The 26,871-nt window shown below is 31.0% G+C and overlaps 1 protein-coding gene across 4 annotated transcripts; it reads left to right on the forward strand.

The window, feature by feature from the left end:
* Nucleotides 1-26,871, forward strand: LOC139489657 (uncharacterized). 4 transcript variants are annotated; one of them, XM_071276300.1, is made up of 24 exons: nt 1-103; nt 2,754-2,955; nt 3,821-3,935; nt 4,828-5,091; nt 6,140-6,254; nt 6,791-6,915; nt 7,354-7,455; nt 8,541-8,664; nt 10,009-10,178; nt 11,414-11,571; nt 12,035-12,231; nt 12,607-12,848; nt 13,429-13,527; nt 14,854-15,021; nt 17,058-17,351; nt 17,626-17,710; nt 18,581-18,646; nt 19,250-19,319; nt 20,259-20,354; nt 21,080-21,202; nt 22,445-22,530; nt 23,227-23,710; nt 25,024-25,112; nt 25,518-26,871. In XM_071276300.1, the coding sequence occupies exons 2-24, from the start codon at nt 2,841-2,843 to the stop codon at nt 25,695-25,697; spliced, it is 3,567 nt and encodes a 1,188-aa protein (XP_071132401.1). In that variant the 5' UTR covers nt 1-103; nt 2,754-2,840; the 3' UTR covers nt 25,698-26,871. The 4 variants fall into 4 exon arrangements, with proteins under 4 accessions (XP_071132401.1, XP_071132403.1, XP_071132400.1 ...); XM_071276299.1 differs by lacking the exon at nt 1-103 and adding an exon at nt 170-308; XM_071276301.1 differs by lacking the exon at nt 1-103 and adding an exon at nt 170-308 and having other exon boundaries at nt 18,593-18,646.

Below are 26,871 nucleotides of genomic sequence, written 5' to 3' on the forward strand. Positions count from 1 at the left end.
TGCGAAGCGGCAATGTGCACGAGCGATAAAAATCGTCTGGAAAATCTCAACTTCAAGTTGGGATGCAGTGCAAACATCAATCCAGTTACTTCACTTTCATGATGTAAACAGATCTCTTTTCATAATACCTAAAAGGAAAACCTTCTAAAGATCGCACCAGTTTCCGAGTTGGCCAACCTCTCTGTCTCCACGATAGTTGTTTTGATACATGACACGCAAAAAAACCCAACAAAAACCAACCACTCAACGACTTGAGTCATCAACGCCAGCACCTGGCACTTCTGCACTTAACTATAAGAATACTGAATGTGAGATATGCACAATTATAATATGTAAAAACCTATCTTTGCACCCGTTTAAGTATTTTGTAAAAATGTAACCGGAGAGCACGAATTTCATTACAAAATTGCTAACCGACTGAGCTAAAGAAGTACTTCTTTAGCTCAGTCGGTTAGCGCGCTGCCTTGTAACACAGAGGTACCGGGTTCGAGTCCCGGTGGAGACAAGCAATTTTGTAATGAAATTCGTGCTCTCCGGTTACATTGGCGCCCAACAATAATAACCCACGGTTAGAAGAATTACCTAGCCAGGTTAAAAATAAATATAAAAAAGATGAAAATATCATCATTATAGAGTATAATGACTCTTGAGGTGGGGGAAGTGTGACGGGATTGCTTCCCTTAGAAAACTTAGTAGATACTTAGTCAGCCGTAAGCGGTTGAGCTAAGGAAGTACTTCTTTAGCTCAGTCGGTTAGCGCGCTGCCTTGTAACACAGAGGTACCGGGTTCGAGTCCCGGTGGAGACAAGCAATTTTGTAATGAAATTCGTGCTCTCCGGTTACATTGGCGCCCAACAATAATAACCCACGGTTAGAAGAATTACCTAGCCAGGTTAAAAATAAATATAAAAAAGATGAAAATATCATCATTATAGAGTATAATGACTCTTGAGGTGGGGGAAGTGTGACGGGATTGCTTCCCTTAGAAAACTTAGTAGATACTTAGTCAGCCGTAAGCGGTTGAGCTAAGGAAGTACTTCTTTAGCTCAGTCGGTTAGCGCGCTGCCTTGTAACACAGAGGTACCGGGTTCGAGTCCCGGTGGAGACAAGCAATTTTGTAATGAAATTCGTGCTCTCCGGTTACAAAATAAATAAGATATAAATAGAAGAAACAGGACGTTTAGTCCAAGAAGCATTGGCCATGGTCATTTGGCCCATGTAATAAAGGTTGCTTCTCATACTTTTATCATTAAGATATTGTTGTATGGCCATATCATATGTTTTTGTGTCGTAAATGTTACACAAGGCCAAATATTGAAATAAAAAAAGATGTGTTTCCTAATTTACGGTATCCCCCACCCTATTTTTTAGGCTAACAAATAGCTTACCCTAAAGTTTTTGATCATTTTTTTATAAGCACTGTTAAGGTTCATCATAACAAATGGACAAATATGGCCGTATTTCACCTCAAAAACTACTCTGTGTACAGACTTACCTGTGCTGTTTGGAAAGTTTTAATGCCTAGCATCCACTAGATATAATAAAGTTAAATTCATATTGTGTTTAAGAAAGATAAAATTTTTCTTGGTTTTTGATGGGCATTTTTTTTCTTTTCTGCAGAAGGTGCAAAAATAAACAAACACCTGAATTACTTTGATACTGTCCACTCACTGACTCAGATAAACTCTTTAACTCACCTATAGTTGTGAAGATACCTGGTGTCAATGTCAATTAAGGACAATGAAAACAATACAAACCGGTTTTTTACCTGAGGGAGCATCTCATAGTTGTACCACAACTGAGTCAATTTTCACACCTTTTGCATGAAGGAAAAAAAATGCCCATCAAAATCCACAAGAGATTTTATCTTTCTGATACACAAAATGCATTTAACTTTATTATATCTAGTGGATGCTAGGCATTAAAACTTTTCCAACTTTACAGGTAAGTCTGTACTCAGAGTAATTTTTGGCATGTAAATACAGCCATATTTGTCCGTTTGTTATGATGAACCTTAAAGTCAGAATGTCTCCCCTACAGACGATGCAAAAAAAGAAATCCCTACCTACTTTTTTCAAATATGTAATAGGAAACACATATATTATTTTATTTGGCCCTTTCAATACACCTTATCGCTATTTGTCCGCCATTGCTGGAAATCACACAGGTTCCCGTAAAATTTTGACGTCATAAAACAAAATATCAGACGCCACAATGGAAAAGTGATTGTTGTTGACGTCAAAAGTTCAAGCGGCCGGGTCAACCGGGATTAGTGATAAGGTGTATGAATATAATGATGTCAGAAACATCATAATGTATTCTTATGATAGCATGATAACCCATGAGATGGAGAGTATGCAATTTCATTTATTTACCTTGGAATAACTAAATTCTGATTTTAAGCGAATAAAAATGCATTATTTTGATGCTTTTAACCCCAGTTCAAAGAGGTTTATGGCTAAAGTATCTCTTAAGCATTTCAGCATGTTCAGGAAACTCAAATGTTTGTGGTTTAATTTATCAACATTCTTAATGACATTTACTTTGAACCATGACTCCCCCTGTCAGGATATTTTATAAACTTTTAAATACATTTAAGCTAAAATTAAGATAGAATAAAAGGAGCAAATTATGAAGTATTCAGAAATATCTGTTATAAAAGTGTCCTTTATTATATATACCTACGCTTACATTGGATACATTTTAGTATTTTTGAATCGATGGTAATGAATAGAAAATGCATTAAAATTTCAGATTTTTAAAGCTGGTAACGTTACCTATATGTACAGTATTGGAGCAAACAGCATTATAGAAAGATATTAGACTTTTGCCTTTTATTCAATGGAGGGCATACTTAAACTTGGATCAGTAGAACCAGGCGACAAATTGGGCTGGGATTTTCATCAAGCTGCAAGAAGTGGAAATAAAAGAAGATTAAGAAAAATTATTGACAAAGGTACTTAAGGTGGTACCCAACACCTTAACTAAAACTAATTTGGCTCGTTTAATTTTCTTAAAATCTTGACAAAATATTTACTTTGACCCTTTGACAAAAATATAAAAATTTTAACCAACCATTTAATCAGAAAAATTACACTGGTTATATAGCAGTTTGACAATCACTTATTTTGATCATTGTAAAGGTAACTGTATCCTGGTGACAAGATGTGGTATGATTACCAATGAGACAACTATTTACCAGGTACCAAATGAATTTGATTTAAGCATTTACAGAAGACATTTTACTTACCTTTAAGGTTTTTTATATATGGGATATTAAATAAAAGGAAAATGTTCATAAAAACATTTTGTAGCACCTTGATATCAAAGACTCAACATTCTACAATAATATAATATGTAGAGACAACAACATCTGGGTTACCGCAAGGTGATGGTTTTATTGAGTCGACATGTTTCACCGCTAATGCGGCATCATCAGGACAATATTACAGAGTTTACATGTTCATAAAGTGTATATAATGCGGTTGTATTAATTATGACGTAAAAGAATAAAAGTGAAAGTGAAAATGTAAAACAGTGTTCATAATGTAGCAAGAATAAAAGTTAAAAATAGAAATAAAAACAAATGTTTATCTTGACTGGTATGTTCCGTAGTCACTGTGATTGAGGTTCATATATAAATAGAAAGTGAAAGTGAAATTAAAATAAGAATCTAGTATAGTTAAAAGTGAAAGTTAGTCAATAAAGTTATTAACGATGTGGTTAGCTGCTATTCGTCAATAAAGTTATTAATTCTACAATAATGATTAAATAGGATTAACAGAGCTGTTATTGTAAAATTTTTGTCACTTTATTTACAGGTATTCATGTTGATTATCCAAATAGTCTGGGACAGTCACCTCTGTTTTGTGCATGTTATTTAGATGAAGAAGCTGTTGTGAAAGAACTCATGAAATTTGGAGCAAATCCTAATGAGTAAGACTTTATGAGCATCAAAGATATTGTAAACATTTCAATTCCCACTTTGATAGTCTATACTCTTTATGCTTAGCCCAACAGGGTACGAATATGCACATACAGTTACACAGAATTTAAAAGCCCTTATTCAATAAAACTGGGGTCTATTTTTACCCCTATTCATCTGTCCCAAAAGTTAAGATTAAACTCTCGTCTTGTAACTTTTAAAACATGGACTTGTTATTCAAATTTCGCTCTTCTTTTATGTTCTCTTCCTTGTGAATCTCAGGATGTCCAAAATTCTTTTTGACTACATATACCCAATATTTACTTTCATTCATATTTACATAAAGTACACTTTATTTATAAGATTTTTAAATAACTAAAACATTCTGATCATGAAGCATTCAACATACCGTATAGCAGGTTATTTTCGTGGGTGTAAAATTTCAAGATTTTCATTGAAAAAGGTATACATATGAAATATATTGGCGAGTATTATTTTAAATATATTGGCGATTATTATTTTGGGCGGATTTAAAACTTGAATCAATACTTTTTCATGTACACCTTGAATTTGGCAAAATTTATTTGGGCGATGTTGTTATATCCGAGAAAATTTACGCCGAGCGTAAATAACCCTCTATACCGTACTAACTACTTGGTATTAGTTGCTTTACTTTTATTTATAAACAATGACCAGATTTTCTGACTTTTTGGCAGTTTTATTTTCTAAAAAAAGGTGGCAGCCTTGTCTTAGTCTCCAGATGAATAAAGCTAAAACTTCTTTTCTGAAATTCAGTTGTAAGATATAAAATAATTTTTAAGAAAAAAGTAAATTATATTGATGTTTTTTTATGATTTTTTGTTGTCTAATGCAAATGTATGTGTGTATTACTTATTATTTCAGGAGAAGTAACAATGGTATGACACCTGTGCATGTTGTTGCATACACTTGTAATTTGAACATAATGAATGAACTGTTAGCTGCTGGTGGAGATTTAAGGTTGCATGATTCTACTGGAAGATCATCCAAAGAATTTGCATTTCTACAGCCAGAACAGAAAAAAAGAATGAAAATGTTGGAATTCCTAGAGAAGACAAGACTATTTGCTTTGACAAAGTCAGGAAGGGATCTTAGAGCTTCATTAAATGGTCCACGTCATAATCATAGGTATGCTGGAAATCACCAGTTGTTTCTTTTAACATGTAGTTTTAAAATTCAGGATTCAGATATGTTGATTTGCTGTCAAACTTTAGTAACTCATGACATTTAAACGAAGCTAGATTTTTCCTATCACACTACTACCTTCTAAATGCAGTAAAATAAATTGTTGGTCCAATACATAGTTGAAACCTGTCAGACTGATTATGTAAGGAATGATTGACCTCAACCTAAATGATTTCAGTCATAGTAAAATAATCAAGTTCTTGAAGCAAAACCTCTTCCTTAGCATATGATGTAGTTTTTAGTAACTTAAAGATCACACATTTTCAGAAAGATCATTTTGTGTTAGGATTGCAAAGAAAAATAAATATGACTGATATTTCAAATGTATTCCCAGTGTTAAATTTGCAGAAAAAAGTAAAGTATATGATAAATTTTTTAAAATGATTTCCTAATGTCAAAATTTGAACTCCCTTGAAATATATTGCATTGTTTGCATCAATATTATCATTTGCTTCCGTGCTCAACACAATGATGTGCAAGGAGGACCTTTCTTGACCTGTCTGTTTTCTAGTTCCTAGGATTAACATTTAAATGAAACAACAGCTAGCTAAAAAAATTCTAAACCCTTGTTTTGTCTTTGTTTATATTCCCACGATTGATCTTCACTTTTCATACAAGAAACAATAGTATTAGTTTGGTAAGTTTTTCTGTTAGTACACTTTTCTCTTATTTTCTGCATAATTATACTTGTAATCTATATGAACAATAGGAGTAAGGGTATCCATGAGAAAGCAACCCAACAAAACAAAGAACACTATAGGTCAACATTTGGTTTATTCACCATTAAACAAATATCGACCTTACATAATTTAAATCCTGCAAAGCCTATAATCCATATACATGTGAACTGGCAACATAACAGAAACCACAGATTAACAAGGTAGAAACCACCTTGCTATCTAATTTAAAGCAACCACTTATTCTGTTTTTAACTATTTTTTACTTTGATTAAATATAGGAAAGGCATAAGACTAATTGTTTATCCTTTCAGAATTACCTCTAGAACAAGTTCTGTAATAAAATTAATAAGAGATAAAATCACAGGATACAGCAATGTGAACTTAGATCATCAGATGAAAAGTTGTCAGAGTATGGGATTTGGAAAAGTAAGTTATATACCAGAATTATAATTTTAGCCTGTAACAAAATAAAATTACTTTTATACTTAAAGTATTGTAGTTCTTAGTATTTTTGAAGCAATAAATGGCATAAGAGGTTGAATTAAACCAAGCTACCACCGCTTAGATTGATCGGTCTGGTTTGTAATGAAATGTTGCTTACAATTATCATAAAGTCACTCACCATTATATAAGCTGATGCATAAGGGCTATTCCAGAAAAAAAAATATAAATGGGAAGGGGGGGGAGGAGGAAGGATGATAGAACTTGATTAATTTTGTTTGGGTGGGGCAGGTCACAAAGTTCAAGTTGTGGGGTAATGTATGCAGTGTAAAATGCAATTGAATGGGTGATCACCATAAAACAAAATTGTTTTCCAACCTCAGATATTGATTTTCTGAAATATACCTTTAATAGTGAAAACTGATCACTAAATTCAGTTTTGAATTTGATTTTTTTTTTTAATGAAAATGAACATTATATGCAAAATAAAGATGTTTAAAAATGTTTATTGTACTTCTTAGGTATATCAAGATGGGGACAGTTTTAGTGGTATAATATGTACTTTGCCATTAGTAAGTGAAAATTTACTGAAGCATGATTCCCATGGACTGTCCTTTAATAATGGTGCTTTTATGGTGATGGAAAGGTAAGTCAATTATGGTCATTTAGGTCATCAATATTTAACAAAAACACTCGATGAATATAGTAGAAATGTAAAGAATATTTTAAACCTTAAAACTGATGTAAATTTCTTGCCATCTTACAGTTTAGATTACATGGCATTCTGAATTTCACAATTTCTATACAATATATATAACCTTTTGAAAATTCAGAAGGAAATGGTATAATCAAGCATTCAATTGTAATTAGAAATTTTTAATGTGATAGAGAAGATGTTATTGCAATGTACAAATAGTAGCCAAACGAATCTGCAAATTTCTCTTTATTGTTGACCTGAACTACATGATTAAGAGCAGGTTTATATAAAACATTCAACTGTCGATATAGACAAAGGCAAAAATATCAACTTTTTAAACAACTTTGTGTATTAAACTAATGTATTTTTTATCAACCATATTTTCAGTATGATATGGAAAAATACAAAGATTACAGTTAAAAGATTACACAGAGAGGCTGCCCCTGGTGGTGAAGTAGATTTATTAATAACAGAAGCTGAATACATTGGGTAAAAATAAATTTCTTACCAAACCTACTTACATAATAAATTGTATGATATTTTTTAACTGAAACATGCAAAAACTATATTTAATACTACAGGACTAACCAAAATCCATTCTTTTTTATTTACCTTAAACATTTTGGTGACAAGTGCACCTAACTTTATTTGTTTATAAGGCTAACAATTGGTTTGATTGTACAGTCAACCTGCATATAAAGGTCAACTTTTAGATCAGTGAACATTAAGTTTGTAAGGGATTTGATATTCAAACCCATGAGTGTGGAATTTTCTTGCTGTGTTGAAGACCATTGGTGGCCTTGGGCTGTTTTCTGCACTTTGGTTGGGTTGTTGTCTCTATGACACATTTCCCATTTCTGTTCTCAATTTTGCATATATAATAATTACAGTTGGACAGTTGGACATGTCAAGCCCAGTTTCTCTGATTAGAAAATTATCTGTTAAGGGGGCTTGCAGGTAAAAATCAATAATTTTTTTTATATAGGATTTCGCTATATTTTTCTATAAATGAACTGTATAATATACTTAATAGATAAATGAAATAAAAAAAATGGGGTCACCGTTCATTGAAGCTCACAATTTGCCTCTGAAAGAAGCATACATTTTTGTTATAAATGTCCTTTTTTTTGTTGAACTAATAGGAGAAATAGAGGTAATATGGAAATAAAAAAAGAACTAAATTACAGAAATCGCTTAAATTTTACAATTATTTAGTTTATGTACAGCTTATTTAAAAACAATAATAAAAAATATAGGTCACCGATGAGTTAAAAAAGATATTTCAATTTCAATGCAAAAAAATGACATTTTGCATCAAAGGGAGATAATTTAGAGCTTATTCAATATAAACATTTCAATAGTCTCATCTGGGGCCAAACCGAATCGATTTTTTTTGGGGTTGATTTTTGTACCATATCATAAAGTTATGACTAATAGTGTAATGAATAAAATTTGTAATGAAAAAACAAATGTTTAATTTTTTACTGAAATTTTTGTACCCGTGATACCTCCTTAAACAGATATTATTGTTAATTTGTATAATTACATTCACAATCTATGATCTCTTCTTGCAGTAAACTAAGACATCCTAATATTCTAATGTTAATGGGAGTGTGTCAGACCAACAATTTAGAAAATATGGTTTTACTGTTTGAAAGAATAGATGAAGGTTCCTTGTATGAAGTTCTGCATCAAAAGGTATGTTTTTAAATGTTTTTTTCTTCTTGTGTTGAAACAGTTTGTTCCCAAAAAAAAATCTTTTTATTGAAATATTTTCAATCCTACCAGATCAATTTTCCCCTGATTTGTATATATATCTTTTTTAAATTTCATTCATAGAATGTTCCTCTTTGCAAGAGAACTATGTAAATAGATATTACACAATTCGTATAAGTTTGAATAAAGCCTTTGCTAACTGGCTGAAATACCCGTAATATTACATTCACTTTAAAATATGACAATTTGGTATGATTGGCAATAAGACAAATATCCACCAGAGACCAAATGACATGGATGTAAGCAAGTATAGGTCTCTAACAGTAAACAAAAACCATATGATAGTCTTTTATAATAAAAAAAAATGATATTACTTTACAACTGAGATTTTTGCATAAGCATAACGTTTTTGTAAACAAGTATATCAATTATGGAAACAATTTTAGAATCTTTCAATCCAGTTGCAAAATATTGCACCATTATCATAGCCAAAATAAAAATGCTAGTTATTAATTTGAGTCAATAGTTAGGGTCCCGCCAAAGGCGGTCCCCTATAGTGATCAGTCTGTCCTTCCGTCCGTAACACTTTGTGTCCGCTCCATATCTAGAGAACCATTATGATTTCATACTTTATACTTTACATGTTTATTAACCACCACCAGAGGGCGTGTCATAATGTATGTACAACTTCCTAGGTCAAAGGTCAAGGTAAAAAAACTTTGGTTTCAGTTGACAACCCTGTGTCCTGTGGTGAAGATCGTGTCCGCTCTATATCTTGAGAACCGTTATGATTTCAAAGTTTATACTTGACATGTATATGAACCAACACCAGAGGGTGTGTCATAATTTATGAACGACTGCCTAGGGCAAAGTTCAAGGTCAAAAACTTTGGTTTCAGTTGACAACCCTGTGTCCTGTGGTGAAGATCGTGTCCGCTCTATATCTTGAGAACCGTTATCATTTCAAAGTTTATACTTGACATGTTTATAAACCAACACCAAAGGGTGTGTCATAATTTATTTACAACTTCATAGGTCAAAGGTCAAGGTCAAAAACTTTGATTTCAGTTGACAAACCCATGTCCTATGGTAAAGATACAATTTTTTAATTCACATTATTCACAGCGGGGCCCACAGAGATGGCTCCCATCTCAATGATATCTAGTTTCAATAAGGTTAGCTAGTGGTAATTGTCAATTTAGCAGTGATATAGATCCAGGGCAGGGATACAGGCTCTTAAGAATTTCCTGCTATTGATAAAGAGTCTAGATACATTGGATTTAATATTGGAAATAGTTTTTTTCACTGTGATTAACTTCTTTTTTAGCTAGAAAGACTGTCAAGTAGCCACATTCATGACATAACATATCAGATCAGCAGTGCCTTGGTTTTCCTGCATGAACAGAATGTTATCCATTGTTTTGTGACATCACATGCGATTATGTTGGTGAATCCACATTGTGCTAAACTAGCCAATTTTGAATATGTTGTAGACTGGTAAGTTAAAGGTAGATAATGATGATGCAGTTTAATGCATAATCTAAAATGCTAACATTAAATTAATGGTTAACCTTGCACTGCAAAATCCAGTATTACCACTTCAGAAATTAGAAATATACAAAGTCTTGAAATGATAATTGATATCCACATTCAGATACCAATGTTTTATTTTTGTGTAAAAAAAACCCAAACTCATTGCACATCATGGCATGCGGTAAAACTACAAAATAGTAAGAAAAACCGCAGTAGTCCTTTTGCACCAATTACTGTTTTTCATGGGTATCATTTGCGCCAAATTTTGTTTTCAAAATGTATCATTTGCACCAATTTACCTGTACACATATCTATCATAAATATTAAATATTAATATTTATTCTTATTTTTGGCTTAAAAAGTATCATATTATCCGAGATACTTCGCCATGAAGATGAGCATCTGGAGAGAAATGACTTGAAATGCAGTAGACAGTCCATGTACAGAGAGAGAAGAAAACTTATTGCTTTGCTGAATATTTAATACAAGATATGCCAAAACAGAAGAAATTATAAGCTTTTGCTAATTATGTTTTAGCCACAAACGTTGATGACACAGTGCTTTGCTCCCACCATCCGTATGGGCTGAAACTCTATCTACCGCAAGACGTACTAGTAATGGAGCATTCCACAGAGAATTATTATGAACTGTTTTATGCATTTCATCCTTCAATATTTGTCTTTTTGGACGATAAAGTGAAGTTACAAGCTACTTCATACTTCAAATTAGAAAGTACCTATGCAGTAGCAGTAAGAAGGAAGTATGTTTCTGAAAAGGAAACATTTGCCATGTAAACTGCCGGTTCCAAGTCCGAATAAAGGTGGAGGGAAGTCATTTTTCTTCTAATTGGCGCAATCGTATGTTTTATTTTTGGCGCAAATGATACCATGTAATTTTAAAACAGGTGGCGCAAACCTAGCATTGCCATTGGAGAAAAAAAGTTGTGGCGCAAAAGGACGCATTTTTTGCGCAAACAGATCTCTCACGAAAAACCTGCAGCATGACAATAAGTTTAGGTGACAGTGTTAATCATAACGATGGGATCGATTGGTAGATCAATAACAAATATCTGCAAACGACATTTGAGTTGTATGATAATAGATTGTAAAAACACAAATTAACCGTAGACTAGTTAACCTTGGGCTTGGAGCTAGAATTACTTAACAGATCATTGATTTTGATTTTTTTTTATGAAACAGTGAAAAAGTAGATGTTGGACTTAAAAGTTTTGTGAACCAAAACATGTACCAAAATGTGGCATACAACTGGATGGCCCCAGAGATCATGAATGCAAGTTCTCCTTCAATGGCTTCAGATGTTTATAGTTTTGCTGTGGTAATTTGGGAAATGTTTCATGGTAAGATTAAGCTGACAATAGATTAAAACTTCATACTATGAGAAAACTAAATCAGTTTCTTTCTAGTCCCACTATCGTTATGAGTTTTGCAAAAATAAAAAGTCAAATTCTTTTGATTGATGTAGAAATTAGTGCAGAGTGCTCTCCAATAATGTGGCAAAAGAAAATTAATATCAAAATGAAAAAATCATTCTTATTTAGGTTAATCAATGATTTACATAATCGTATATCTATGACATAAAATCAAACAGACATAGGAAAATAGAAATTTGTTATGCTGAAACTTTGTAATAATTTTCATGCACTTTTCAGTGTTCCCTATGGAAGTTTTGAAATTTTCTTTAAAAAGGTATGTTTTAAATCAAATAAAGGAGTTTGATTCAATTTGGTGTTTAAAAATATTGCTACTTATGTCCTTATGGCACTCAACTAGGCTTGAAATTTTGATTTTAATCTTTTGCAGGTGAAGTTCCCTGGGGAAAATTAGACACAGAAACTGTTCATTACAAAATACTAAAGGAGAGAGAACAGTTAGAAATAGAGACTGACAGGATACCAGAGGCGTTTATGTTGATTTTGAAGCATTGCTTACAATTAGACCCACTTCATCGTAAATTACAGATGTATAATATCAGGAATATCCTAACCATTCCTAAACAGGTGACTACGTAATTTGTGCAGCAAAAAGGTTTATAACCAAAATTAATTTACACAATATTTATTCATATATTCAAGTGTTTTTTTTTAGACCAATCGATGTAAGACGACAGAATCTATTATTTTTGGATTGTCTTAGATTTTATAAAATATATCTTAAACATTTTGAGAGTCATATCTATAAAGCATATATACGCCCTTGGTTCTCTGTTGATTTAATTGTTTCTGCAAACATTTTTTCTTATCACATACAGAATGTGTGAGATGTTTTTAAGATTATATATAGTCCCTGTGCTAAAGACTTAATCACTGAAACTAAGCTGTTCCCTATCGGATGTTAGTAACGCCATCTTCAAACTACAAACTATTTGATTGTAGAATGTATTACAATATATGGAAAGTTTATTGAAAATTGAGGAAGAAAAGAAACCTTCAAAAACTGTAATTAAACCTGCTAGACCTCCAAAGACCTGGGAAACATCTCAAAGTAACACACCAAGGGATCAAAGACACATTAACTCCCCATCACCTAAAAGACATGACAGGTCTATAAGTAAATCCCCTAGAGCTGAATCTACTCCCAGAAGATTGCTTGACGATGATCATCACAAGGAAATGAGGTATAAAGATTTTAAGGCAATCCTTTGAATGTAATGTGCTTCCTTTAAATGAATCATGCAATTTATAACAGATGTACATGAGATAACTATCAGAAACTAGAAAATTACCAAACATCATAGAAACAGAGTTTTCACATTGCTGTTCATCTTGAAATTTAATTATTTTTATTAATTGTGTCAAGTAAAACTTTCATGGAATTTTTCAAAATTGAATGACAGCACCCCGTGGAAAAATTTGATTTTTTTCCTTTTCCTTTTTCTATATTTTTCTGCTAAATAGATTTATTTTTTTGTGGTCAAGGTCAACATAGTACTTTTACAACAACAGCAACATTATGAATTATAGCTTCTCATCACAAACATTGTTAAATTGTTTTTTTATTAAATTTCTGTTAACTTACACTAAGGTCCATGCATTGTTTTTGTTTCGATCAACATTCTGTCATCAAACATGATCAATATATATATATATACATTAATTTCTGTTGTTGAACAAGTTTTAAAAGTCTGAGCATAATGGGTACCTAATTTTACAAACGAGGACTGAGAAAATTTGACTGTAGAGATGTGTTTGTTTTAGGTTCAACAATAACCAGTCCAGTAAACTTCCGATTTCCCCTGATTATCTACAGGATGACAGATTAAGATTTGTGGACAGAATGAAATTCAATCATAAAGAGTAAGTAAAAAACAATTTTAAATGATGGAGTCTATGTGGGGATATGAGATTGAAGTATTATCTATTAAGGCTTTAATATTTATATTAAAATCTGTTTTCTAGCGGTACATTGATATCTGTATTCAAGTCGTTTATATTTTATCTATTATCTCCTTACTGTTGAATACAAATTGAAAGGTATGTTAATAAGGTAGAAACTGTGTCAATGTATATTTGTTACCCTGGAACCTTTGTTATAAATATTTCATAGTATATCTTCCTGTTGGAACAAATATTCTATACCATTTATTCCGTTTATACTGTAATATTTGTCCAGTGGAAATGATATAGCTGAATATATGATCAAGGAACTTGACATCCATACACCACAAAAAAAAAGACATTTAGACAGCAATTTACTGTCTTCAACAACAGTTATTAAGTTATAAGAGTGTCTATAAGCGATCATTTTTAGCTCACCTGGCCCGAAGGGCCAAGTGAGCTTTTCTCATCACTTTGCGTCTGTCGTCATCTGTCGTCGTCTGTCGTTGTTAACTTTTACAAAAATCTTCTCCTGAAACTACTAGGCCAAATTGAACCAAACTTGGCCACAATCATCTTTTTGGGTATCTAGTTTAAAAAATGTGTCTGGTGACCCGGCCAACCAACCAAGATGGTCGCCATATTTTTATAGATAGAGGTAAACTGTGAACAGCAATAATGTTCAGCAATGTAAGATCTACAAATAAGTCAAATGACTAAAATGGTCAGTTGACCCCTTCAGGAGTTATTGTCCTTTATAGTCAATTTTACCAATTTTTCTGAAGTTTTTGTAATCTTTTACAAAAATCTTCTCCTCTGAAACTACTAAGACAGAATGTAACCAAACTTGTCCACAATTATCATAAGAGTATCTAGTTTAAAAAATGTGTCTGATGTTCCTGCCAGAGAATAAGATATGGCTAAAAATAGTACAATGGGTAAAATGCAGATTTTGGTTTATATCTCTGAAACTGAAGCATTTAGAGCAAATCTGACTGGTGGCAAATTTGTTCATCAGATTTAGTAATTTTATGGAAATTTTGCAGTTTTTTGCTATTATCTTAGATATAATTATAGTATCTAATGATATCTTTTATTATAAATTATGATTTTAACCTCATTTTACATGATTTCCAAAGCATCAGTAAATACAGGTGAGTGACACAGGCTCTAGTTTCCAAATATTTGCATCATAATCTTCAATTCTATGCAATCATGTTCATAGCAATACAATGAATAAACTTTTATATGATAATACAGAACTGTTTGAATGACAAATATAAATGCTGTATGTCATTACTTCAGTTTAGACTGGGAATTGAAAGAAGAACAACAAGGAAAAGATTACTACTATACTGTCAGAGTAAACAAAGACGATGAACAGAAGTTCACTCTCCCATTAAACAAAGAGGATGAACAGAAATTTATTGCCCCATCAGAACAGAGTGAAAGTGAGGCTGGTAGTTCTGTTAGGTAAAAAAGTTTGGAATAAGGCACTTTTCTTAAAAAATCAAGAAACCTTGCTTTTACATAAATAAAAGGTGATGTGGGGTGTATATCAATTGGGTATCAAAAGAATAATAAATCAAAATTCCACCACAATTTAATTCTTTTCCACTTACTTTGACAATGATACTTGCTACTATTCAGGTAGATTTTCCTATTTTGTAAGGAACAATCAGATATCAACACTTGAAAATTCTGCCATGTTTAAGTAAGGATGTTTGCTGCTCAGTTTCAAAATAATTAACTTTCCATAAAACTAGTATATATTGATAAGGGATTAATTGAGGAACCAAAAAAAATAAAAAAAATAGGGGTCAATGTGCTTGTTTTCAAGATATAAGCCATGGGAATTTTGGCGGGAAAATGTTTTCTCTTAATTTTTATAGCTTTATCATTGACCAGTTAAAGTTCTCAAAAACTATTAAAAAATAAATAAGATTTTATAAAACTTTAACACATGACTTATAATTATACATGTATAAGATTTATAAAAAGAAAAATGGGAGTTCATGGGCAAATTTTTTTAAGGCATTCAAATCAATAAAACCAGAGGATTTCGAAAATCTGACAAAAATTCCAAAGCATGACAAGCAAACATCCTTAAGTTTTTCATTGCATGATACTGATGAACTTACTAATAGTCCAGTTAATCTAGCAAAAATTTTACCCTTACCTTAAAGTAATTGTGTCAGAAGATTTTTAAGTTTTTATCTTGAGCATTATACCCCAAATATACACAGAAAAAAGTCCAATGTAATCTTACTTGAGGAAGACTAAAAAATCCTGATTTGAAATTCCTATGGAGAATTGCATTGAAAAAGGGAGATAACTCTGCAAAAAGGTAGAAATATCAATAAAAATTGATACAAAATTATAATTTTTACACTTCTATTCAAAATAATGTATTGATTCTTGATATTTTAGCTTAAAAAAATTGTGGAGTTATCTCCCCTTTCAATGTTAAGAAATGTTTGGAGTTATCTCCCCTTTCAATGTTAAGAGTAAAACAAACAACTCTTAAGGTATTTTCATATCTTTTATCGAGCTACAATCTAGATTTTGTAATTCATTGAGTTGACCATTTATTGAATTTTTCAACATGTCAAGGTAAAGAATCTCAAATTTAATGAAAACAATTTAGCATATATTTTTCTTTTTGTGGTTTTAAGTTTCTTTAAACAAAGTAGATGCTGAATAAATAAAATATACAGATATAAACAATACCTAATTTTCACATCATTTTTTCAAAATGGTCACAAAGCCACAAATCTGAAATTTTATTAAATGAAAAATGCACAAAAAAAAAATCAAATACCTATTACACTTCGGTTTTGTACATTTCATGAGCAGAAGATTATATAATGTAGTCAAGTACGAACTTATAACCTCATCAAAGTATCATACCTTACATAAATTTTAGGAAAATTAACCAAAAACTGACAAAAAAAAGACTCATTTTTGTGGAGTTATCTCCCCTTTCAATGTTAATTTCCATAGGAAATTAAAATGCTGATTTTGAGTTTTTCTCAAGTTAGATTTTATGGGACTTTTTTCTGTGTATATTTAGGGCTTAATGATATAGATTAGAACTAAAACATTTTCTGTTGCAATTAGTTTGAGGTTAAAACTTATTTTGACTGGACGGAGGTCAGGTTCAAAATTAAAACATTTTCTTTCCAATTTATGATAATGTCAAATTTAAAAGACAAAGAATTCAATGATTGTAGCTGTGGATTCATTATTATTCGTTGGATACCAATTTTCGTGGGTACAGTTGAACTACGAATTCAAATGTTCAACAAATTACAAATATTCTATAGGTTTGGCATGCAGAGATTGGCAAAACCACAAAATCAAATATCAATGAAAATGCAAGTTTCCCTCAATCCACGAAAATTGATACACACAAAAATAAATGAATCCACAGTAGTATCCATTCTGCAGTAACAAATGAATATTTGAAAAATATAAGGAAAATAGAACACACTTCTTTGTCTTTCTAGTGAGCATGTTAACCATGGTAACAGATCCCTAGCTACAAAGTTCAGCTATCTGAAGGTACAGCAGCAATGTTTGAGTCCCCCTGGTAAATGTGTCAAACCTGCTAGTCACTGTATAGATCCCAAGTTAGAATGTGCCCCTGAGAAGAAGTTATCAACTGCTGGCAGTGTATATGCTCTCTATAACATGGACTATCAAACACCACAGAAAATTACACAGGATCCTAGAACTCCATTATATAATACAATGCCTAGAAAAAGGCAAAAAATGTCTGTTCAGACACCAGAAAATACAGAGTAGGTGTCATTTTGTTTTTTCAATCTTTAATGTTATTTCAAAATTAAATAGTGATGAAAATGTCTGAGGTCTTGTCAAAGCAGTTTTCTTGAAATGCCAGTTAAATTGGTGAAAATTGTAACTGAATATTCTTTAAGGTAATAATTTCTGTAACATGATTCTTAGTGACTGCTTGATTTTGTCAAAAATTTCAGTCTTTGTTATATTTCAATAATAATGGTGCTAAAATAATGAAGCTATTGAAATAAGAATGAAATTACCCTTTATTTGTAGACTTGGTCCTTCAGTTAAAGATTGGTATGGTGGTAATGGTAGTGTTAAAGATTTGGTGAATTTATATCAGAAACAGGTCAATGAGGTATTAAATATGTCTCATTTTGCCTCTGAAAACAAATTGTAGGCAATTTATTTAAATTTTTTTTGATTATTCAACAGTATACAAAATCAGAGCATGCCAATTTATATTTTTTGAATGCTGAAATTACAGTTCTTACAATTCTTAGGACAAGCAGTTGGCATTAATTGAAAAACAGGGAGTGAATTCCCATCAGAGAATCTGGGAACAAAGGTGGATTAGTTGATTCTCTTGGAATAACCCTTAAACAAGATAATGCATATGACTTTGGCTTTAGAGCCTCTTTTTGTTTAACTATAATATTTTCAGAAAGATTTACATAATTGTGTAATTTTTGCCCTTGTTAACCATTAACAACTTAAACAGGCTTCTCTAACTAAGTGATTTAATAGAAACACCATATGTTGGTAAGGATAATGATTATCTAAAGGAAAACTTCATTTTCGAAATTTTTGATACTTTGTCCCAAGTAATTTAACTATTAATGAGATACACCATCAAGGATGTTGGAGTCCTATATAGTTTTACTTTGAACATCTGTCAGTTAAAACAAAAATGCCAAAAGTATGGATAGAACATAAATGAAACAGGATTTTAACGTTATATTCTGGCTAATTATCTATTTTCTAAGCTTAATATACCAATTTAAAGGGCAACATATAATTGTAATTTGACTGGTACAGGTGTTTTTCAATTGACCTTACATAAAGCAGGGGTATCATCAGTGAGCCGTTTCACTGTAGCTGACATTTTACTATTGTGACTTATTGAACAACAAACCAATGTTTATTTTCATAAGTGCTATAATGAAATTAAAGCTTCCATTAAATATGATAAATAATTAATTTAGTGGTATGTTTTCATTTTTCGCAGCATTCATTTCAGCAAGATTTACTCAAAGGAAAGCTTTCCACTGTTGATATCGGCCTTCATCATCAGGTATGCAGTATTGATTTCTTAAACATTAAATAATATTGTTGTGAAAGACAAGTATTTTGGCTTCAAAATAGCCCTTGTCAGTATCGGTCTTTTTACAACACATATTTTAGTCCAGTTAGGTACACATTTGAAATGTTTTATGAACTGTAAGGTATTTTAATTACATGCCACAATACATCATGCACTGTTTTAATCTAGATGAAACAATATGGAAAGACATTACTGGTAAAATGAAGACTATATTTTCTAAAGCTAATGGGCATTATTTTTTCTTGTCTGTGCACTCACCCTTCCTTCTGTCCTTTTATTTTGATGCATAAATGAATTCATTTATGGGACTTTACATTGGATGAAATACAAGTGTCATTAAGTTGTATTCTTTTTGTACATTTAAGAAAATAAAATGTTTGAACTAAATCATCTAGAAGATTATACATCAGATAGCCTAACATAGCATAGCCATCCTAATAGAAATTGCCTTATATAACATAGAAAGCAACTTTTTCTGAAGGGTACTTATAACAATTTGTTGTTTTGATGCTGATAAGAATGTAATGGTTACTGCCTGTAAACAAGAACTTCTAGGTACAATTTATTTTTCAGGTTCAATCTATTTATCCTAACATACAGAACATCAGTCCTTGTTATAGTCCAGAAAACTGCAATAATCAAGGTATTTTTGTTTTCCAAAAGATATTTACATATTTAAGAAACCAAAAATGAAATGTGTTAGCAGTTCTCTTTGTATTTGTATATTGCCAAAAGATAGTTTTACAAATGAAGTAAAGTTTTCAATTTTGATTTTACCACTGTATAGTAGATTGCAACATTTTGTGTCACACATTAATGACCATTAATGGAGAAATGATGAAATCCACTATATGGCGATAAAGTCAAAACTTTATTTCATATGTGCAACTGTCTTATGGAATATATAAATTGGAAAAAAAAACTGCTAACACAACTGTTAAACCAACCATAGTGTGTATTTAATGCATTTTATTTTGGGATTATTTCTGCTTTTATATGGAACTATTTATAATGGAGAGCATACAAAATAGAGTTTTTAATGCTGCAACTACAATTCCAATTTTCATGTTTCCAAAACACCTTCATATCTATAAAACTTGTGTTACACATTGATATCAATAATTGGGAGACAATCGGGAAAAATACTTATATACTTTACTGACTTTTGTTATAAAGTATGGTCAAGTTATGAGTTATTGTACCAGAATATTGTTGTAATATATATATTTTTAGTAATTTTTAGACATATTCAAAATAAATTAAGGAAATGTAGAGTTTAAAGCAATGATCAGCTATTAAACAACACAAACTAACTTTAATAGTCACAGTAAAATACATGTATCATTCAATAGATCTATTTTTGCATATTTTATGTTTGTGTTTACCAAAACTATATAAACACTATGTCTAAAAAACTGGAAGAAAGATTTATAACTTCTTCAGAAAAAAGGTGAATTTGAGCAGAGTAGATTTCTGTTTTCTGCTCTTTGGTCAAATTGTTGTCTCTTTAACAAATTTCCCATTTCCATTTTTAATTTTATTGATACTGATAAAATGCAATATTTATGTGTATTTTCATTAGGACTAAGAGTTTCTAAAGAGCCTAGACGTCAATCTGATGAATGTGAAATAACCAATTGCAGCAGTCTTACAACAGTTTCTCCTGAGGATTGCAAGGGTAATCAAGATGAAGAACTAGATAATGTAGAGGTCTTTAAAAACTGATCTTGATTTGATTAGAATATGCTCTTGAAAAATCTTATTTACCTATATTTTCCCCTACACCTAACCCTTCAGTATATGAATGGTTTTAGACATGCTTAGTGTAAATGACTTCTCCTGTTTTGTATTTGTCAGACTTTTGTGAGTGCTGCTTTTATTTGGACTTTTCAAATTTTCTCTTTCAAAATATTCAATATTGATGTTAAAATAAAAATCAGGATCTTGTATTGATGTTTAGAGTGTCTGTATATCTATCATAGTTTTCAAAGAAGAGTGGATAATCTCAAAATGTATTCAAAAGAAAATGTGGGTAAAAACTCTGAAGGCTTGTGTACAGTTTGGAAATTAGTATGGCGTTCATTATCACTGGACTAGTATATACTTGTGTACAATTTGGAAATTAGTATGGCGTTCATTATCACTGGACTAGTATATATTTGTTTAGGGGCCAGCTGAAGGACGCCTCCGGGTGCGGGAATTTCTCGCTACATTGAAGACCTGCTGGTGACCCTCTGCTGTTGTTTTTTATTTGGTCGGGTTGTTGTCTCTTTGACACATTCCCCATTTCCATTCTCAATTTTATTCAATGTATCATTTGGAGTAATAATATCTAACTTCATCACCATTTGCTCTTGTTTCTTTTCAAATTTTCTTAAATAGATATTTAATTTTGTTACATAGATAAAAAGGATTCTAGTGGTCCTGATTCTGATGAAGTGTCGGACTGGATTGATAATGAATTGTTTAGAATACAAAGCACTTTATCACAAGAAGTCTTTGAAGCATTAGATGAAAAGAAGCAAGGTATTTTATTGTTATTTTGAGTTGAAAAAGTAGATTTGAATGATATAAATGTTTTGAGATATCACTCATAGTCCAGTCAATCTAGCATAAATTTGACCCTAACCCAAAAGTAATTGCAACAGAAGATTTTTAAGTTTTAATCTGTAGCATTATACCCCAAATATACACAGAAAAAATCTAGCTTGAGAAAGACTAAAAAAGTCACCATTTAAAATTTCTATGGAGATTTGCATTGAAAAGGGAGATAACTCTTGCAAAAAAGGCAGAAATATCAATAAAAATTTATACAAAATTATAACTTTACCGCTTCTTTTCATCAAAATGTATTGATTTATAACAAACAACTCTAAAGGTGTTTTCATATCTTTTATCTAGCTATAATCTAGATTTTGTAATTTATTAGTTGACCATTTATTGAATTTTTCAACATGTCAAGCAAGGTAAAGAATCTCAAATTTAATAAAAAATAATTAAACATGTATTCTTCTTTTCCTGGTTTCAAGTTTCTTTAGATAAGTAAGTTGCTGAAAAAATATAATATACAGAAATAAACAATACCAAATTTTCACATTATTTTTACAAAATAGTCACAAAGCTTCAAATTTGCAATTTCTTTAATGAAAAATGCATGAAAAAAATAAAACTACCCATAACACTTCGGTTTTGTACATTCATGAGCAGAAGATTATATAATTTAGTCAAATACAAACTTAAACCCCATCAAAGTATCATACTTAACATAAATTTCAAGAAAAACAACCAGAAACTGACCAAAAAAGACTCATTCTCCCCTTCCAATGTTAATTTCCATAGGAAATTAAAAATGCTGATTTTGAGTTTTCCTCATATTAGATTTTATCGGACTTTTTTCTGTGTATATAAAGGGCATAATGCTATAGATTTGAACTAAAACATTTTCTGTTGCAATTAGTTTGAGGTTAAATCTTAGTTTGAATGGACTATCAGGAGTAAATATAATGCATATCTATCTATTGAGATGAACATTTTTCTTTGGGATAGCAGGAATATTTAGATAGACAAGCAGTAGTTATGAAAATTTCTTGTGATAATGTGTCTTGTTTGTACAGAATATTTACTATTTGTAAACTTGCACATTGTGGCTTATTTTTTTTATCTTGTAATAAATACGAAATAAGTTTTGGACAACATTGTAGTATGTTATTCTTTTTTAAAATATATTCTTATTGATTAAACACAAAACTTTTTAATTATTTTTTTCAGAAAACATGAGTCCACTTTTATTTGATGATGAGAGAATTACACCAAGCACATCTCAGAAGAAACCAAAATCAAAAAAGAAAATCCAGGTACTATCTCTCTTTGTGCCCAGTATTACTTTAAAAAAAAAACGAAAATGAATAATGGTTTTCTAGATTTTAATCTCTTCATTAATGGAATATTGTATGAATCGATTTTATAAACTGGTATTGTAAATTCAGAAATAATAGCAACATTTTTATCATTGCCAAAAATGCAAAAGGGTCTTAATCGCAATAATCTACTCATTTTGAAATTTTTTATATGAATTAAACCAGATTTTTTTCAATATCATGACTTCATGAAAAAAGGGGACCAAGTCTGACCATGCCTGATGAAGTCACATAGAAAGAAAACATCTTTTTTATGCCCCATTTATGGTTGTGCGTCTATCCGTCCGTCTGTCTGTCCCACTTCAGGTTAAAGTTTTTGATGAAGTTGAAGTCCAATTGACTTAAAACTTAGTACAAGTGTTCCCTATGATATGATCTTTCTAATTTTAATGCCAAATTATAGTTTTTACCCCATTTTCACGGACCAGTGAACATAGAAAATGATAGTGCAGATGGGGCATTCGTGTACTAGGGACACATTCTTGTTTCAGAATAAGTTTACCTGCATACTGCATAACAATCATTAAAGAAACTGATTCCATGATTTAACTGTTTTCAGTGGAAAAATATCGTATCACACAATACAGTGGTAGAATCTATAATATATATTACATTTTATTGTTTATGTTACAGAATAAAAAGAAACTTCAGTATGATGTAGAAGAGTTCTATATTGATGATGAAATAAATCCTGATACACATAAATTAAGTCATAAGCCCCCAGAATATCGAAGTACCAGTTCTAAAAAAAAGCATCCAGATTATATAAAACCACTCAGGGACCAGTACCACAAATCAGAAGACAAAAGAGTTGTTGAAATAAAACAGAAATCTGCTTCTTTAAAAGATGACTTCTATAGTAAAGAAAAAAAGAGAATTAGTAAACAATCAGAAAATCAAGATTGGCAATCTTATAATGATAGCTATAACCCAAATTATAGCAAAAGGGAAGAGTTCTTTAGACAAAACACTCCCAGGCAACCAGAATACAAACATAAACAGTATGATAGTGATATTAGCTCAGATTCAATGAAGTTGGAAAACTCCAGAAATAAACAGCTCAAGAAACTACATACATCCTTCCATTCTGTACCACAATGTTACAATGAATCAGGGGGTAAGAGAAGATAACCTACATAACTGTTCTTCAGAATACATATTTTTATATAGATTAGACCATTGGTTTTCCCGTTTCAATGGTTATAGACTTGTTATTTTTGGGTCCCTTTATAGCTTGCTGTTTGGTGTGAGACGAGGCTTCATATTGAATAAAATTAAGAATGGAAATGGGGAATGTGTCAAAGAGACAACAACCCGACCATAGAACAGACAACAGCAGAAGGTCACCAACAGGTCTTCAATACAGCGAGAAATTCTCTCACCCGGAGGTGTCAACGTATATTTGTTCCACCTGACAGAAGTTCCAATGGAAACTTTGTTATAAACATCGTCATAATATCTATTTCTGTTTGAACAAATATTCTATACCATTTATTCCGTTAGGAACATATACTGTAATATTTATTCCTGTGGAAATAATATTCCAGAATATATTTTCCTTTTGGAACTTATATTATGAAGGAACTTCTATTCTGTGACAGTTGGCACTTAAACAAATATATATACTAGTTCAGTGATAATGAACGCCATACTTAACTCCAAATTGTTCACAAGAAACTAAAATTAAAAGTAATACAAGACTAACAAAGGCCAGAGGCTCCTGACTTGGGACAGGTTCAAAAATGCTGTACCGTGACCTAAAATGGTCTACTTTTATAATTGTTACTTGGATGAACAGTTGTCTCTTTGGCACTCATACCACATCATCTATATCTATTATATAAATCATTATTTATATATGATTCAGGTGTGTTAATTCACCTTGGATGCAAATGTTTAAATTGTATTGAATCAATTCAACTATTTATAGTGTATTATAACTAGTTTCATAGCTCAGCAGAAACCATAGACATTGTAAATTTAATTTTGATGATAGCAGTAACAAAATTAAAGGTTCAATTGTGCAGATTTCGTGTGGAAAGATATATTTTGAAACAGCTTCAAAGTTTCATACAGTATCTGAACAGAATTGTAGGGTATACTTTAATACGGATTACCTAGAACACAAAGAACAAAAACCAATTTAGTTGTCAAGATTAGGTCTTCCACATTAATACTCAAAACAGATTGAAAATAATAGCACAGAAACTTATGTCATGGGTAAATCTTTACATAATAAAAAGTATAATGGATTTCAAAAAAAATATATACATAGAAATTGAACCAAAATGCTAATTCCAAACAATAGAGCGAAAATTTTAGAAATTAACTTTTTTGTTTCAAATCCATTTAAAAAAAAAAAATCTAAATTATGCCATAGAGATTTAACAATTGTACGATTTAAAATTTGTCTTTCTGTAATAATTTCAGATGCTAAAACCTACTCACAGGAAATTGATGAAGATACTTATCCAAGAATTATAGCAGTAACTTCAGAAACAGATCAACAGAAGTTAAAGGTATAAGCAAACTTGGTAACATAGTGTACTCAATTTGTTTAGTTGTGTGATATTTCATGTGTATATCAGATAACATTTTAAAAAGTGCAATTTGCTGACTTTGGCTCCATGACGTCATTGCTATGATTTAGGTTTTAAATATTGGAAATAATGTAAGGATAGCAATAATATTGGGAAGCATAAATTAAAAACAGAATAAACCATTACAGGTGTTAAAAATTCAGACATTGATATGAGACAAATCTATGATAGATTAGTGAATGTTTCAAAAATTATAAAAAAAAATTGAAAAATTGTATTACTATAGGTCATAAATTCATAATCATTACTCAAGAGAGATATTTATGTGTGTCCACAATTGAGCCATGATATTTTTTTCAATAATCCAACTTCCCATTCTTTCAGAATAAAGTGGATGAGAGAGCAGCATTTGCCAGTACGGTCATTGTTGAAACAAGTACCATATATCCTGACCAGCACAGAGTCACACACACCCTTACAGATTTAGCTGATGGTACAACTAGTACACTGTATGGCAAGAATGTGAAAGCTTCAAGACTTTTGTCAGCTATGATTACACAGTAGAGTAAAACATTATCACTGGAGCAACTGGACAGTATCAGCTACAGATATATACTAATTTTGTTCAAGCATATACCAAATGTACCTTATATTAGCAAGCATACTCCAAGTATGCACCAATTGTGATCAATCATCTGTGCAACATTGATCTATTTGATCATAATCAGCTCTTTCACATTGCTCTGTAAGATTTGTTTTAGCCTAAGTGAGATATGGAAACATCCCATTAGAAGTTATTTTCAGTTTATACACTATTTTTCTTGTTTATGTTTTTTTTTCTGACAGATCTTACATATAGGATTAAATCAAACAAAGCAATGTGATAAATCTTAGATTGAACATTGATCATATTAGTGTTGTATACAAATTACAACATAGAGCCCTCTAATTTTTAGAATTTATGTTTATACATTGTTGATGTGCAACTCACCTCAGTTATTATTTATTGAAAAAAAAATTTGTCATATTAAATGTGCTATAGGTTGTAAAGCATAGTTTAAATGAGGTCTTCTGACATTAACCCCATATACATACAATTATGCCTGTAGATGTCTTTTTTATACAAATTGTTTAAGATGCTTTCCATTACCTTTCTTCTTCTGCTATATAAGTGCAATCAGGTAAATCACAACATGTGTTAATAGGTATTTGCTGGTACAGGTTGGCTGGACATATTTTTATTCATCAGTATTGTTAACTTTTTGTGGCAGTTTTATTGTAATGCATTGTCATTTTATGAATAAGTGTTATGTTGAGTCCTTCAATGTTACTTATAAAAATACACAAAAAGTTTACTTAAAAAATATTTTCTTTACATTAGAATTAATAAATATGTTGATTAGTCTCCTTTTCCCACACATTTGCTATTCTTTCTTTGTTTAGTCAAAAGCAAATCAAGAAATGGTGTTATTAAATTTCTAACAGTCACATAACTTTTACTGAAGAATAAATACTGTTAAAATTATAACTTTTTTGTGTATTTATTCCAACACAAATGGCTTGTTATAATATTTTTCAATCAGTTGTTATATATTGTTACTCATCATGTGATATAAAATGTGATTTTTTTTTTACACAATTAATGTTCTAGTATTTACCCTGTGATATTACTGTTATTTTATTTTTTATCTTGTTGAATTGTATACAAATTGTTACATAATAAAAAATCAAATTAAAA

Source organism: Mytilus edulis, chromosome 9 (assembly GCF_963676685.1).
Source record: "Mytilus edulis chromosome 9, xbMytEdul2.2, whole genome shotgun sequence".
NCBI lineage: Eukaryota > Metazoa > Mollusca > Bivalvia > Mytilida > Mytilidae > Mytilus > Mytilus edulis.